Source organism: Palaemon carinicauda, chromosome 21 (assembly GCF_036898095.1).
Source record: "Palaemon carinicauda isolate YSFRI2023 chromosome 21, ASM3689809v2, whole genome shotgun sequence".
Taxonomy (NCBI): Eukaryota; Metazoa; Arthropoda; class Malacostraca; order Decapoda; family Palaemonidae; genus Palaemon; species Palaemon carinicauda.
This window is the reverse complement of record NC_090745.1, coordinates 124,894,387-124,911,886: the sequence shown is the minus strand read 5'-3', so window position 1 is coordinate 124,911,886 and position 17,500 is coordinate 124,894,387. Positions and strand designations below refer to the sequence as shown.

The following is a 17,500-nucleotide window of genomic DNA, read 5'->3' as shown; positions in this document are numbered from 1 at the left end:
CTCGAAAATTTTCAGATACATTATTATGAAATCAACCGATTTATTTTTACCCTTTCCTAACTATTTGGTTTATTAAAAAAAAAATTACAAACATAAGGCCGGTAATGATAAAATGTTGTCTTTTCAAACATAACGCAAGATTATAAGAGAAATTTAAATGGATTGATGTTATTCTAAAAGAAATTGTATAATGAAAATAAGTAATACTTACACTTTCAGATCATTAATAGCTTTCTAACATAAGTGACTTTACAAATGTATTTTTATTTAAATTTTACTCGATAAGTTGTTCAACACTATAAAAATAGAAGGCACAATATCAAATATGACAAGATACAAGTTATTTTAATAGATTTTTCGTTAATATTCACGTCAGAAAAAGTCACACTCATTGAACTCTCTTCCTATGGATACGGCCTAAATGATCCACCCTGAATCATTGCCACCTTAGGAAAACCAACTGACTTGGAATACAAAATATGTTCCAAGGTAAAGGACCGCACAGTGGAGTGTTGTGACCCTTTATTTGGGAAAATTACAACCTGAATTTTATACGAAACTCTTTTACTGGTGGCCGATGTGGTAACGTCCCTAACTGGTGTCCCGCTCAAACTAGTAAGTTTCTCTGGTCGCTACAACCTCACCACCCTTGTAAGGATGAGGGTTTAGGGGAGCATATAGGTCTATCTGCTGAGACATCAGCAGCCACTGCCTGGTCCTCCTTGGTCCTAGCTTGGGTGGAGAGGGAGCTGATCATATGTATGTATGGTCAGTCTCTAGGGCATTATCCTGCTCGATAGGTGAATGTCACTGTCCCTTGCCCCTGCCATTCATGAGCGGCCTTTAAACCTTGAAATGCATCCACTCTAACTCCTCGAGGGATAATTAGAAATGAAAATAATTATATTTTCATCCTTCTGCGAGTTGGAGTCAATTAAAAAAAAAATGGGAGTGTACACATTACTGCAACCCCATGCCTCGATAGTATTGTGAAAAACAGGAGAAAGATTAGATTAATAAGCTCTGTTTAACACAATAAAATCTTCAGTCGCCCTTCATAAGCTTTTCCATCTACTTGGATACTTTAATATACAACAAAAGGAGCTTTATACGAAAAAGTCTTAAACTTTCCATAATGCCCCAAATGATAAAAACTTATTTTCATTTCACAACGTACAATCTGGATCTCTTGCAATTCTAGACACAACATAATGCTGCACTGAATGATATAAAAAGGGTAAATCCACCTCGAACCGTGAAAAATCTAAAATCCTATTATGTGATGACGAAAACACGAAACCTTCATGATAATATGATTTCCGTCTCCATTGCCGCGATTGCCTGTGCACAAACAATTGTGAATTGAAGAAAATCTCGATCTCGGGGTGGAAAAAAAAAGGAGTGGAAACTTTCAATGCATTACAGTATTTTTAAAAGATTGTAAGATGGCAAAATTCAAGGAAACGACAAATTGCCTGTGCTGACCCGAGGGATATTATTATTATTATTATTATTATTATTATTATTATTATTACTTGATAAGCGACAACCCTAGTTGGAAAAGCAGAATGCTATAAGCCCGGGAGCTCCAAAAGGGAAAATATCCCAGTGAGGAAAGGAAACAAGGAAAAACAAAATATTTATGAAGAGTAACAACATTAAAATAAATATTATTATTATTATTATTATTATTATTATTATTATTATCATCATCATTATTATTATTATTATTATTATTATTACTTGATAAGCAACAACCCTAGTTGGAAAAGCAGAATGCTATAAGCCCGGGAGCTCCAAAAGGGAAAATATCGCAGTGAGGAAAGGAAACAAGGAAAAACAAAATATTTATGAAGAGTAACAACATTAAAATAAATATTATTATTATTAATATTATTATTATCATTATTATTATTATCATTATTATTATTACTTGATAAGCTACAAGCCTAGTTGGAAAAGCCGAATGCTATAAGCCCTGGGGCTCCAACAGGGAAAATAGCCCAGTGAGGAAAGGAAACAAGGAAAAAAAATTTATGAAGAGTAACATTAAAATAAATATCATTATTATTATTATTATTATTATTATTAATATTATTACTTGATAAGCTACAACCCTAGTTGGTAAACCAGAATGCTATAAGCCCGGGAGCTCCAACAGGGAAAATAGCCCAGTGAGGAAAGGAAACAAGGAAAAATAAAATATTTATGAAGAGTAACAACATTAAAATAAATATTATTATTATTATTATTATTATTATTATTATTATTATTATTATTATTATTATTACTTGATAAGATACAACCCTAGTTGGAAAAGCAGATTACTATAAGCCCAGGGGCTCCTAAAGGGAAAATAGCCCAGTAAGGAAAGGAAACAAGGAAAAATAAAATATATTATGAAGAATAACAATATTTATATAAATATTTCCTATAAAAACTATAAAAGCTTAAACAGAACAAGAGGAAGAGAAATAAGATGGAATAGTGTGACCGAGTGTGCCCTCAAGCAAGAGGGAAAAAGAATTCTGACTAAGATGGAGAGAAGTTAACATTTTGCAAGACAACGACCTGCCGAGACCGGTAAGTGTTTGCAAAGAAAAACTCGAGGAAAATAATGTCAACAATTGCAAATGATGAATTTACATGGAATCAAACAAGATGCAATAATGAATGTCAACATGGATGGTGGAAGAATGCAAGTGGCTTTTCTTTTCATGGATTTTTTGAAATGCATGAAAAGCATACAAAAACTTTATTCAAGGAGTTTGTATGTACAATAAATGTTTTTTTTTTTTAAATAGTTCTTTTTAATTTTTCCTTACTTCTTATATCGTTTATCTACTTCCTTGTTTCCTTTCATCAATGGGCTATTTTTCCCTGGTGGAGCCCTTGGGCTTATAGCATCTTGCTTTTCCAACCAGTGTTGTAGCTTGGCTAATAATAATAATAATAATAATAATAATAATAACAATAATGAAGTAAAAGTGGAATCTGGGAAATATCTATTTTAGTGTTATTACTGTTCTTAAAATATTTAATTTTTCCTTGTTTCCTTTCCTCACTGGGCTACTTTCCTTGTTGGGGCCTCTGGCCTTATAGCATCCTGCTTTTCAAACTAGGGTTGTAGCTTAGCAAGTAATAATAACAATAATATTCTCAAAAATTTGCCGTCCTGTAATGAAGGGTGAAAGGGTAACTAATATAGAAATATGGTGAAAGTTGTTCAAAAGGCGACTTACACTGTTAAAAATTTGCATTAAAAACGGTAAATGCCAGGCAATATTTATTCCAGGATTTTTCCCGTTGTAAAAACGGATATATTGACGTAAATGAGTGATAACGACAAAGGTAAAATTATGGCTGAGAACAATTTATCTTTATGGAGAATTTCCAATTGAAATTACGTTTTTTTACAGTGTACATGATTTTATGCATCAACTTATTTTATTACCATATGTACCATCCTATTTCAATGTCTTGTCTCATAGAGATAAATGACAAAGATGAGTACGTGAAAAAGCTACTGTTTGGAAGCAACAGGAACACCTACAAAATCTTAAATGTCAATTGGATTATATTTCAACTGTTTTGAATGCAAGCAAGTAGATACAAAAAGTAGTGTGTGTGTACAGTGCCAAAGGAATAATTTTTCTTTTTACATGTGTAAAATTAAGTATCCTACTAGAGAAATAACAGAAATTGTAAAAGATATGCAAAGAGTCAACAGAAATTGTAATAGATATGCATTCCTTAATCTTTTTCTTTAACAAGTTAGATGGTTTTGCTTAAAGCCACTTCCTTATAATTAAAAACAACTTTTAATAAACTTGTTTGAGATATTGGCTGTAATTGTAAGTGATTATTATTATTATTATTATTATTATTATTATTATTATAAAACTTATTTTATTACATTATGGACGTTAATAACTAAACATGAAACAAAAGACGAAGCAATGTATTTTAGATTTCATATAAAATTAACGCTATAATTGAAGAAAAATCAGATAGGAAAATCCTTTACAAAATATCAACGTTCGAATAATATTTTTCAATATTTTTGATAGCGTAATGTATTTTAGATTTCCTTGTGTATCAAATAAAATCAACGCTATAACTTAAAAAGTTGTGGTGGCCGATGCGGTAACGTCCCTGACTGGTGTACGCCAGACTGGGGTTCGAGTAAAGCGCAAACTCGTTAGTTCCTTTGGTCATTGCAACCTTACCATCCCTGTGAGCTGAGGATGGGGGGTTTGGAGGAGCCTATAGGTCTATCTTCTGAGTCATCAACAGCCATTGCCTGGCCCTCCTTGGTCCTAGCTTGGGTGGAGAGGGGGCTTGGGCACTAATAATATGTATATATGGTCAGTTTCTAGGGCACTGTTCTGCTCGATGGGTTAATGTCACTGTCCCTTGCTTCTACCCTTCATGAGTAGCCTTTAAACCTTAAAACCTTTAAACTATGAGACAAATAAGGTGATAAGAAAATTCCTTACGGATGTCAACATTCAAAAAATAATTTCTAAAAATTCTAAATTTCCTTAAGGGGAATGAATCTTCAACATGCGAATTCTGTTAAATTTTAATATCCCAATTTTTGGCAGCGCAACAAAACTGCTATTTACCAAAACCGACATCCCCAAATAAGAAAAATGTTGACATGGCATTTTTTAAACTAATTTTAATAATTTAGATTTTAGTATTTAATGTAAGCTCGATAAAATATAAAATAACTACTGCACTGTAACTGTTCAGTGGCTACTTTCCTCTTGGTAAGGGTAGAAGAGACTCTTTAGCTATGGTAAGCAGCTCTTCTAGGAGAAGGACACTCCAAAATCAAACCATTGTTCTCTATTCTTGTGTAGTGCCATAGCCTCTGCACCATAGTCTTACACTGCTAGAGTTCTCTTGCTTGAGGGTACACTTGGGCAAACTTTTCTATCTAGTTTCTTTTCCTTTTTTTTTTGTTAAAGTTTTTATAGTTTAAATAAGAATATTTATTTTAATATTGTTACTATTGTTAAAATATTTTATTTTTTCCTTATTTCCTTTCCTCACTGGGCTATTTTCCCTGTTGGGGCCCCTGGGCTTATAGCATCCTGCTTTTCCAACTAGGGTTGTAGCTTAGCATTTAACAATAATAATAATAATATACAAGGAAAAATTCAATGCAAGTTTGACCTTATGAGGTCTGCCCCCAGGAAAGTTTTGAAACTTAATTAAACTGACATATCTTAGAATCGTATCATATATCTTTCCTTTTTACTTCGTATAAATACGTGTTCTTAGTTTTAAAGATCCTGAGGGTGCACATAAGCCCCAAATATTGTTAATTTGAAGGAAATTAAGTGGAAGAAAGTCCTAGAATACGTATGATAATGTTTATATGATATTTCTATACAGTAATTCGTTATTTGTCCACGTTTTCTATTCTCTTGGGTCATATACAACCATCATCACTCGTTATTATTGTTACAACAATAATAATGACGATAATAAAAGAAGACCCCAAATTCAATTTTCATTCTCTCTCTCTCTCTCTCTCTCTCTCTCTCTCTCTCTCTCTCTCTCTCTCTCTCTCTCTCTCTCTCTCTCTCTCTCTCTCTCTCATTTTGTCTACTGTACGTTTTCTATTCTTTTGAGTCATATACAACCATTATCACTCGTTATTATTGTTACAACAATAATAATGATGATAATAAAAAAAAAACCGAATTCAAGTTTCATTTTCTCTCTCTCTCTCTCTCTCTCTCTCTCTCTCTCTCTCTCTCTCTCTCTCTCTCTCTCTCTCTCTCTCTCTCAAAACCTAACAACTGAATTTATTTCATTTTGTGGACGGGACTAAACTCCATTCAAGGCCAAGACCAAATCCGCTCTAAGCAGCTGCTCGACATAATGGTGAGATTTAGAGAGAGAGAGAGAGAGAGAGAGAGAGAGAGAGAGAGAGAGAGAGAGAGAGAGAGAGAGAGAGAGAGAGAGAATAGATCCCACCAAAGCCACGACCTGTATATTCTGACACAAATTGGAAAAGAAAGATGACGGGCAGATGTCCAGAATTGCATTTGGGTATGACACACTGCTCGCCGAGCCTTACAAGAGATCCGATATCGAACTGGAGAAAGAGTTATGATGGAGGACAGGCAGCTAAGATTGGTGAAGAAGAGACTGTTGGTTGGGAAGATTGGGATGGCCACATATATCTCATAATCCTGTTCTCTTCTTACAAGATTCCTTGCTGCCATACGAATAGTTGAATCAAATTAATAATTAATCATTTTAATAGTTTTAGTAATATCAATACTTTCAATAATATTAATAATTTCGATAATTTTAATATCAATAATTTTTTTAGTTTCGATAACTTTAATTTTAATAATTTTAATAATTATTTTATACATTTTAATATTATAAATAATAATAATAATAATCATAATCATATTCATCTCCTCCTACAACCTATTGGCGCAAAGGGCCTCGATTAGATTTTGGCAGTCGTCTCTATCTTGACCTTTTAAATCAATACTTCTCCATTCATAGTTTTCTACTTCATGCTTCCTAGGCCGGTCCAATCCTTCTCCACCATCCCCAACTATTCTATACATTACAAAATCCATGAGGAGGATAAACAACATTGGTGACAACACATTCCATTGGAGTACTCCACTATACACTGTAAATTAATTTGATGGGACTGCACTAAACTTTAACTTTGCATTTGCGATGCTCAAAAACAGACTTAACAAAATTTACGTACTTCAGAGGCATTCCACAATATCGCCGGACTCTCCACAAAATTCTCCGGTGCACACTATCAAAGGCTTTTTCATAGTCTACAAATGCCATTAAAAGTGAATTTCTATATTCTACACATTGCTGTACATGTTGTGAAATGTTGATATTAATAACTTAATGAATAATAAAAATTTTAATTACATATTTAGAGGTATATGGTGTTCCGCTCTCGTTGACATTGCCTGAATATTCAAATTATTTCTTGTTGAACAGATCATAGGGGGGCGGCTGGGGGGATAACGAAAATCACGTTTTAAGACGCGAAACCAAAAGATTACATCAAAAGAGATTTTAAACGAGAGATTATGATTGTATCTCTACTCCACATGTGTTAATTGATGATATTTTATGGAAAATTTATATAAAGTTGTGCTGATGAAATAAAATAAATAATTGATATAATTCAATACGAAATAAAAATAAATTCTCTTGAGCTTGAGTGAATTTCTTTACAAAATATTATTTTGTTCGTAAAGAAATATAATTTTTCTTACATCACTAGATCCAAAAAAGTCTCTTTCTATTAATATGCATTCCTTTCTTAATGAATCTAAATGTCACAACTAAACGGGAAGAGGGTTACTAAACTTTACTAGATCATAGATCTGCCTTCCATGGCTATTTTACAAAGCTCTGAAAAGCTTACAACGGCTAGACCCTTAACCCGATGAAAATAAAATATACATATTTCAAGGCTTAAATGCCACTCATGGATGGCAGACAGAGGGAAAAGTGACATTTCATTAGCTAACAGGAAAATTGCCTTAGAGACTGACCACTCATGGATGGCAGAGACAAGGGAAAGTGACATTGCATTAGCTAACAGGGAAATTGCCTTAGAGCCTGACCACTCATGGATGGCAGAGACAAGGGAAAGTGACATTGCATTAGCTAACAGGGAACTTGCCTTAGAGCCTGACCACTCATGGATGGCAGAGACAAGGGAAAGTGACATTGCATTAGCTAACAGGGAAATTGCCTTAGAGCCTGACCACTCATGGATGGCAGAGACAAGGGAAAGTGACATTGCATTAGCTAACAGGGAAATTGCCTTAGAGCCTGACCACTCATGGATGGCAGAGACAAGGGAAAGTGACATTGCATTAGCTAACAGGGAAATTGCCTTAGAGCCTGACCACTCATGGATGGCAGAGACAAGGGAAAGTGACATTGCATTAGCTAACAGGGAAATTGCCTTAGAGCCTGACCACTCATGGATGGCAGAGACAAGGGAAAGTGACATTGCATTAGCTAACAGGGAAATTGCCATAGAGCCTGACCACTCATGGATGGCAGAGACAAGGGAAAGTGACATTGCATTAGCTAACAGGAAAATTGCCATAGAGCCTGACCACTCATGGATGGCAGAGACAAGGGAAAGTGACATTGCATTAGCTAACAGGAAAATTGCCTTAGAGCCTGACCACTCATGGATGGCAGAGACAAGGGAAAGTGACACTGCACTAGCTAACAGGGAAATTGCCTTAGAGCCTGACCACTCATGGATGGCAGAGACAAGGGAAAGTGACACTGCACTAGCTAACAGGGAAATTGCCTTAGAGCCTGACCACTCATGGATGGCAGAGACAAGGGAAAGTGACATTGCACTAGCTAACAGGGAAATTGCCTTAGAGCCTGACCACTCATGGATGGCAGAGACAAGGGAAAGTGACACTGCACTAGCTAACAGGCCAATGCCTTAGAGCCTGACCATATGTCAAATGGCCAGTGCCAAAGCCCCACTCCACCCAAGATAGGACCAGGGAGTGCCAGGTAATGGCTGCTGATGACTCAGCAGGTAGACCTATAGGCTGCCCCAACCGCCATCCTTATCTTACAAGGATGGTGAGGCTGCAGCGACAGAAAGAACTAACGACTTTGAGCGGGACTCGAACCCCAGACTGGCAATCACCAGGCAAGGACGTTACCAATAAGGCCAAAACAGCATATAGTTACCATTTAGTGGTGTCAGAAGGTTGTAGAGAATAAACTTAACTGCCCAGTTACTAGCACATATGGTAAATTAAATATGCCAAGTGTTATTTATTTCTTATTAACAAACAAATGTTATAGTCCACACTCTGCCTCTCCTAGCTTTTAACCAAGCTATTTTTCTTTTTCTATCTGAGCATGACAAAGAACCTGATATGACAGATATAGCATTCCCTTTCATCTGTCATTATACCTCTCCTAATATCTTCAGAAACTCCATGCATTTTCATCAATATTTTTCATGATATTCGCACCTCTATTAATTTCACTTTGATCTGCAACACTTCCATTGAAACATCAATGAATGTTAATAAGCTACGAAATTGAACTAGCCAATACAAGATACCATCATTGATACTGACATCTAATAAAAATATGACACGATCTACACCATTCATAATCACGCACTCTGTCCGAGCAACAATATTCAGTTTTATAATTCTGAGAAAAAAATATTAGTTACTCCTCATCAAGTATTCTCAAATTTTCTCGAAAAGCAACCACAACAAGAAGTTATTGAGGATAAAATTCCCATTTGCCAAACTTACATTATTACACAAAATTCATCATTATGGGTTAAAAATTAAAGTAATCAATACCATTGAAAACACTTACATTTATTATTCGGTGGAATTTCAAAAGTTCAAACTTACGGTGAATGTTTTTATGTCGAACAGACTCGCTTGATAGTTTATATATGAAAGTTGACAGTGTTGTTACTGAACTTGAAATATTTTAAATCAATTGTTCATCACTTCCTTTTAATTCCTTTAATTTTTGGTTTCCTTTCCTCACAGGGCTATTTTCCCTGTTGGAGCCCTTGGCCTTATAGCATCCTGCTTTTCTAACTACGGTTGTAGCTGAGCCAATAACAATAATAATAATAATAACAACAACAACAAAAACAATAATAATAATAATAATAATAATAATAATAATAATAATACGTAACCAGACATTTCGTGTTACATATTTTAGAAAAAAGTAAACAGCATTATCTTTTATACTCCAAAAGAGGACTAAGGGATTCTAGAATAAAAATATGAATGATTTTGACACTATTATTCTATCAACAATTCTATGATTCTAATGTTATAAAAAAAACAAGGTTTCTAGCACCTATTTTCTATAAACATACTAGAGAACCATTTTCTGTTGTTTATACGGGTAAGGGATAAAATATTTTCTTTGTGATCTTACAATTGTGATAATAAGCACACACACACACACACACACACACACACACACACATATATATATATATATATATATATATATATATATATATATATATATATATATATATATATATACACACACATTTATCATCATCATCTCCTCCTATGCCTATTGACGCAAAGGGCATCGGTTAGACTTCCCCAGCCGTCTCTATCCTGAGCTTTTAATTCAATCCTGCTCCACTCATCATCTCCCACTTCACGCTTAATAGCTTCATAGTTTTCAGCCATGTAGGCCTGGGTCTTCCAACTCTTCTAGTGCTTTGAGAAGACCAGTTGAAAGTTTAGTGAACTAACCCCTCACCATAATCTCATCCACATATGGACCTCGAGTAATCTTTCATATAGTTTCATTTCTAATCCTGTAATGCCATTTACTTCCCAATTTTCTTCTGAGGGATTTGATCTCAAATCTACTAAATCTATTGGAGATTGTTTCATTGTTATAACAAGACTTGCGTCCACACAGTAACACCAATCTCACTAAACATGTATATATATATATATATATATATATATATATATATATATATATATATATATATATATATATATATATATATATATATTCCGGAGATATATGAAGGTTAATTGCCTTTTTCACTTAAGCCTACTCAAGACCCTAAATACTATCCCTGTGATACTGCAATATTAAATCTATTCCATCTAATATCGTCATTTACAGATATCAAAATAATAATAAATTAAACAAACGTACGACAAAAACTGCTCTACCAAATCTTCTTCGTAAGAAATCTCCTCTTAATTTCAATTCAGTAGTGAACAAAAAGAATTACAATCTTTGAGGCTGTATCTGCTAGATTAACTTTGTTAATTCTTCCTAAACATGAATATTAATATCATAATATCCCCTCCTGTGACGAGACAACACGGTAATCTTCATCACATTTGAAAACATTAGCATCATAAATTATTCTGTAAAGATTTCTAAAAGAAAAAAATAAATAAATTAGTAAATAATTGTCATTGTTAAAAAGAATGACTGAAGTTAGTATTATAAAAACGGAAAGAGTAATGTATAATCTGATATACATTCTAACGCCTCTCCAATTGAAGATTTAGTTTTAAAAATGCACGGGGTAATTAAGAACAATTTTATTATATACAAAGATACTTGGTAGTAAAAATTAATTACTATGAATGTTATTAAATGGAAACTAAAGCATTGAATAATCAAATATAAATACTTTAAGCAAGTTCTTATATGCAACTATTTACATAAAATATACACCAGTAACCACTGCTGTAAAGGAAATTTAAATATTTTTCCTTAGATATTCTATTAATATTACCCTTATTGCTACTAGCTATTTGGAAATGCAGGATGCTATAAGCCCAAAGACTCCAACATTGAAAATAACTCACTGAGGAAAGGAAATAAGGAAACAGATGGAATAATGTGCCCGAGTTTATCCTCAAGCAGGAGAACTCTAACCCAAGACGGTGGAAGATCGTGGTACAGAAGATATCATCATCATTAGTAATACTTTCTAAGCTACAAACCTAGTTGAAAAAGCAGGATGCTATACGCCCAAGGGCTCCAACAGGGAAAATAGCCTAGAGAGGAAAAGAAATATGGAAATAAAAAAACTAACCGATAATTAATTAACAATAAATAAAAATATTTTAAGAGCAGAAGCAACATTAAAATAAAACTTTCATATATAAATATAAAAACTGTAAAAAAAAAGAAGAGGAAGAGAACTAAGATAGAATAGTGTGCCCGAGTGTACCCTCAAGTAAGAGAACTCTAACCCAAGACAGTGAAAGACCGTGGTACAGAGGATATGACAACACCAAAGGCTAGAGAACAATTGTTTAATTTTGGAGTGGTGTTCTCCTAAAAGAGCTGCTTACCATATCTAAAGTCTTTTCTACCTTTATCAAGGGGAAAGTAGCCATAGAACAATTACAGTGTAGTAGTTAACCCCTTGGGTGAAGAAGAATGGAAAGAATAGGCCAGACTATTCGGTGTACGTGTAGGCAAAGGGAAAGTGAACCGTAACCAGAAAGAAGGATCTACAATGTAGTACTGTCTGGCCCTAATAACTCTAGCGGTATGGCCATATGGCCATCATTTAGGATTATACAAAATGGCTGCCCTGAAAAAATGTTTTCATTAATACCTGAGCTTCCAAGTAAACTAGAGTTTTTACTTCGACAGGAAACGAGAGCTGAACAATTACAGTAGTGAACCCCTTGGGTGAAGAAGAGTGGAAAAGTTTCCTTTCAGGGCAACAGGAATTGAGAGCAATCTTAAAAGCCAATTAATCTAGAACGGTTCCTTCATCTGCTTTCAGTTAAAAACGTAAAATTCATTCCTCTTTCAGAAATCTGAAATAAAAGACACCAGTTTCCCACATCTATGCTTCAATTACTTTATCTTCTCTAGCAAGGTCTTTCATCTCAATTCTTTAATCTCGCTGGCCTTTGATCTCACGGCAAATCGGCAAATCAATTAACAACGTCTTTGCGGAAAGGAAAAGAAATTTTTTTTTTTTTGCAAATGAAACTGTAAATGGCGTCTTATTTTTTTTTTGAATATGTAAATGCTGGAAATTTTCACTTCGAAAGCGGTATATAATCATGTATAAAAGAAAATAATGATAGCCATGTTAAATGAAATGTAAAATATTTTAATGAAATGAGCATTTTTCAAAGATCGAAATAATTGAAAGGGTTTTCATAACGACAGTTCACATATACAGCATAAAATTTTTTTTTCGTTTTAATTAAGTATTAATAAACTACGGTTAAAATTCTAGCCTATCATATCTTAATTAAGGGGATTTGCTCTTATCATATTGTTGATCATATGGTAAATATGCCATTTTAATCGTGTAATGTTTTGTGAATTTTATCATGAGATATTTTTCCTTTGAATTTACATTTGATTATAAAATCCTACAATTCCATTTTCAATTGTTCGGACATTCGTTGTATTAGTAATAGTAATGATGATGATAACAATAAAAAATAACAAGTAGTTTTTCAGTAAAGTTGCTAACAAACAAACAAAAAGAAAAAAAAAATCTAATAAAAACAATAATCCTAGCACACCAAAATTTCAAATATTAAAAAATAGAATGTTCCATTTGAATTATAGATACAAATTAAAAAAATATATATGGTAAATTTCAAATATTAAAAAAAATATTCCAATTGTATTATAGATACATCAAATAAAATAAATGGAAATTTCGAATATAAAAAAAAATCCTTTTCAATTAGATACATCAAATAAAAAAATCAAACTCTCAAATAAATCGATAATATATTTAGCATAACTAATACAGCAAATAGAAAGAGGGCGTTTACTCCAATGATTCACTTTACGAGGGCAGTACCGTCATCCAGAATCTAAATCAAATGGTTTGGTCTCTAAAAGGACAAGTAGACAACAAACGACATTGTAGATATTGAGGAATAAATGACAGAGTTAATTGCAGCACAAGATAAAAGGTAAAGCGACCCGTTTTCATTCCCACTCTCTAATTGCGTAATTACTCCAACCTCTCTCTTACTTCGAAATTGCATTTGTTTGAAAATAATGACGGCCAATTAGAACGACAGAACACTCTCGAACAAAAGCTATCACATCAACTTTACAACTTTGTACTTTGTTCCTACATGGTGAAGTGAAATAGTTACCATAAAAGCTATCACATCAACTTTACAACTTTGTACTTTGTTCCTACAAGGTAAAGTGGAATAGTTATCATAAAAGCTATCACATCAACTTTACAACTATGTACTTTGTTCCTACAAGTTAAAGTGGAATAGATATCATAAAAGCTATCACATCAACTTTACAACTTTGTACTTTGTTCCTACAAGTTAAAGTGGAATAGATATCATAAAAGCTATCACATCAACTTTACAACTTTGTACTTTGTTCCTACATGGTGAAGTGGAATAGTTACCATAAAAGCTATCACTTCAACTTTACAACTTTGTACTTTGTTCCTACATGGTGAAGTGGAATAGATATCATAAAAGCTATCACATCAACTTTACAACTTTGTACTTTGTTCCTACATGGTGAAGTGGAATAGTTACCATAAAAGCTATCACATCAACTTTACAACTTTGTACTTTGTTCCTACAAGGTAAAGTGGAATAGATATCATAAAAGCTATCACATCAACTTTACAACTTTGTACTTTGTTCCTACAAGTTAAAGTGGAATAGATATCATAAAAGCTATCACATTAACTTTACAACTTTGTACTTTGTTCCTACATGGTGAAGTGGAATAGTTACCATAAAAGCTATCACATCAACTTTACAACTTTGTACTTTGTTCCTACACGGTGAAGTGGAATAGTTACCATAAAAGCTATCACATCAACTTTACAACTTTGTACTTTGTTCCTACATGGTGAAGTGGAATAGTTACCATAAAAGCTATCACATCAACTTTACAACTATGTACTTTGACCCTACAAGTTAAAGTGGAATAGATATCATAAAAGCTATCACATCAATTTTACAACTTTGTACTTTGTTCCTACAAGGTAAAATGGAACAGTTAATAACTAATATTCTATATCATTTATTAGAATGTCAAAAGAGATTTGGAATTTAGTGATAAGAAATGATAATTGTTAAGCCTTCCTTTATATAATAAAAAATAAAGCCTGGATCTTAGGTAAAATGGCTTAGAAACTATTAATCTTATAGTTTGCAAATAGTATAAGAGATGCAATAATTTCTCATGTAAAGTTAATTGAATAAATGAACAATCATTGAAAAAATACCTAAAGAAATTAAGCATGTCAGAGTGGCACGCCGAAGAAATACACTAGGAAAAGATATGAAATAATTCTGTCAACAAAGGAAATGAGAGGTACAGTATCGGGCATAGCCCTCCTTCCGCCTCCATCACACAAAGGAAAAAAAAAAATAATGCATTGAGTTAAGAAAACATGGTGAAAACATTAAGGGATGCAGTGCACCGAAGTTGACAAGGTTGAGAGGGAAAATTCTGCACCCAAAAAATGATTTATGAATAAATATCTTTTCCAGTGGATTGTAAAGAACGCTTTTTCGCCAGTGTTACAAAAACGAGACGAGTCTGGAAATAAAGATTGTTTAGAGAGAAAGAAAAAATCAGAGGAAAAAATCAAGATAAAAGGAGGAAGCCGGAGAATAAAATGAAGAAATCTTAAAAGAAGAGTCACGAAATCGTGAAAGCGTCGATTGTGGAGAAAAATGGAGCGATCGCAGAATGCAAAAGGCTGACGAAGTTAATCATAGCATCGACTGAAAGGACTATTCGTCAAACTAGAATACTTCAGAGAAAAATGATGTAAAGGATGAAAGTGTTTCGTTCGAATGGAAGCAGGAAGAGATATTAGAACGAAATTGAGCGGGCATGATTCCGGGATACACCGCTAACAAGTTATGATTGTCTTCATATTCAACTGATATTGAATTATACGGTTTCGGATATGGACAGACAATGGTCTCGATTACAAATTTCTCTGGCTGCTTTTCAATTGTAATTCAGTTTATTTCGGCCTCGAATTGAACGATGTGAATGAGAAAAAGAGTATTACCTAGAATACTTTAATATAATTTACACTTGTGTTTCAGAGTTAATCAAATAAATCTCAGTAGGTGATTTACTACCTTAGTCAGAATCACTGTGTTTGGATTTCAACTTTCGTTGGTTTTTTTTGTGGAGGGTAAGAAAACTAAATATTTCTGAAAACCTTAAAGTTTAACCAGGCAGAAAAACAATTTGTTTCAATTTGTCCATAACTCCACTTGGCCATCATTTAGGATTTTTAATATCTGAGCTTCTATATAAACTAGAGTTTTTACTTTGACACCAAACGAGAACTTTTATTTTGACAGCAATGTCCCTTGACTGGTGAACGCCTGACTGGGATTCGAGTCCCGCTAAAACTCGTTAGTTTCTTTGGTCGCTGCTACCTCACCATCCTTGTGAGCTAAGGATAGGGTGTTTGGGAGAGCCTTTAGGTCTTTCTGCTGAGTCATCAGCAGCCATTTCATGGCCCTCCTTAGTCCTAGCTTGGGTGAAGAGAGGGCTTGGGAGCTGATCATATGTAAATATGGTCAGTCTCTAAGGTATTGTCCTGCTAAATGTCACTCTCCCTTGCCTCTCCCATTCATGAGCGGCCTTTAAACCTTTACACTACCATTTTCAAGACCAAGGAATCCAATGTACATAGTTTAAGATGTGCTGAGATATTTGTCACAGCAGTTCATGGAGTCAAAAAGAGCAAAGGCTTTGTCAGCTTTCCATTAGTTCACTGGCGCTGACAATACAGGACGATTCTATTGTATAGACAAAGCATCCTGGCTTCACTTCCACATAAAGGCATATAGAGAAGTTATAAGTTTTCCACAGATCCTTCCAACAGAGGAACATGTGACCGAAAATATGCTGGCCACTCTGGCTAGCTATGTCTGTGTAGCATACTCTCAAAAAGGCATCTATTGTACATCAAGACTATCTCATAACTGCGATGGCATCTATACAAGCATACACTGTTAAAAAAACATACGTAATTTTAATCGAGAAATCTCCGTAAGAATATACTGTTCTCAACCGTATTTCAGTAAAATAAAGGCGACCGTAATTATAACCCTACTTAGTTAATATCCTTTACGGGTTGGTGACGGTAATATTACACCTTTATGTCAATATATCCGTTTCTAAAACGGTAAAAATCCTGAAATAAATTTTGCCAGATATTTACTGTTTTTAATGCAAATTCTTAACAGTGATATATATGGTAGAAAGTTACAAGCAACATCCTACCCCTGTAGCTCTGAGACATGACCTTAGAATCCTTATCCAAGCCACAATGTGGGGACAGGCCATCATTACTCTGCAAGATCCTCAGTTGGATTCACTGCATAATGGCTATGACAAGGAGTGCGATGACCAGTCGAATCCAACCCCGACACATACCCTTCTAGCTCCAAAGGCCATCATTGAGATTTTTAGTTGATATTACAAAACCCATTTCTTCTCTCAGATGCTCTTGCTGAACAAAGAACTTATGCTGCACTGATCTTTGCCAATGCGGCAGTGTCAGAATAAAGATGCACTGAAAATGTACGAAAAAGATTATGACAATCAAGGTGATGAAATGAACATACGTCTTGGTTGCCTAAAAGATAAAACATTTTTGATTCTTAATGGTCATTAATTTAATGGAACGCTCATGCCTGATCACTTGTAAAACATTCAATAAAACTGAAATGTTGCGTAGTTTTTTAATCCAGCAATGTAAGCAGATAGATAATAAGTACATCTTGCTGTTGTTCAGCTTTTATACAAAAGTATATGGTGCTGATCTCACATTCTCAGCTTCCATGGTTTGCATCCAGCCTAGAACTACGAATCGACATGTGACTTGGCACCAGAATCAGATGGCGATCAATATAGATGGCGATCAATATAAAGTGTATGGGGC

The 17,500-nt window shown here is 34.1% G+C and overlaps 2 protein-coding genes across 2 annotated transcripts in view; both read left to right on the top strand.

Moving 5' to 3' along the window:
* LOC137615479 (neural-cadherin-like) overlaps positions 1 to 17,500 on the top strand; it is a 493,287-nt gene that overhangs the window by 162,280 nt on the left and 313,507 nt on the right. The window lies entirely within an intron of this gene.
* LOC137615118 (uncharacterized) lies at positions 7,509 to 8,498 on the top strand. The gene has a single exon (XM_068344749.1). It carries the CDS (start codon positions 7,509 to 7,511, stop codon positions 8,496 to 8,498), a length of 990 nt encoding a protein of 329 aa, XP_068200850.1.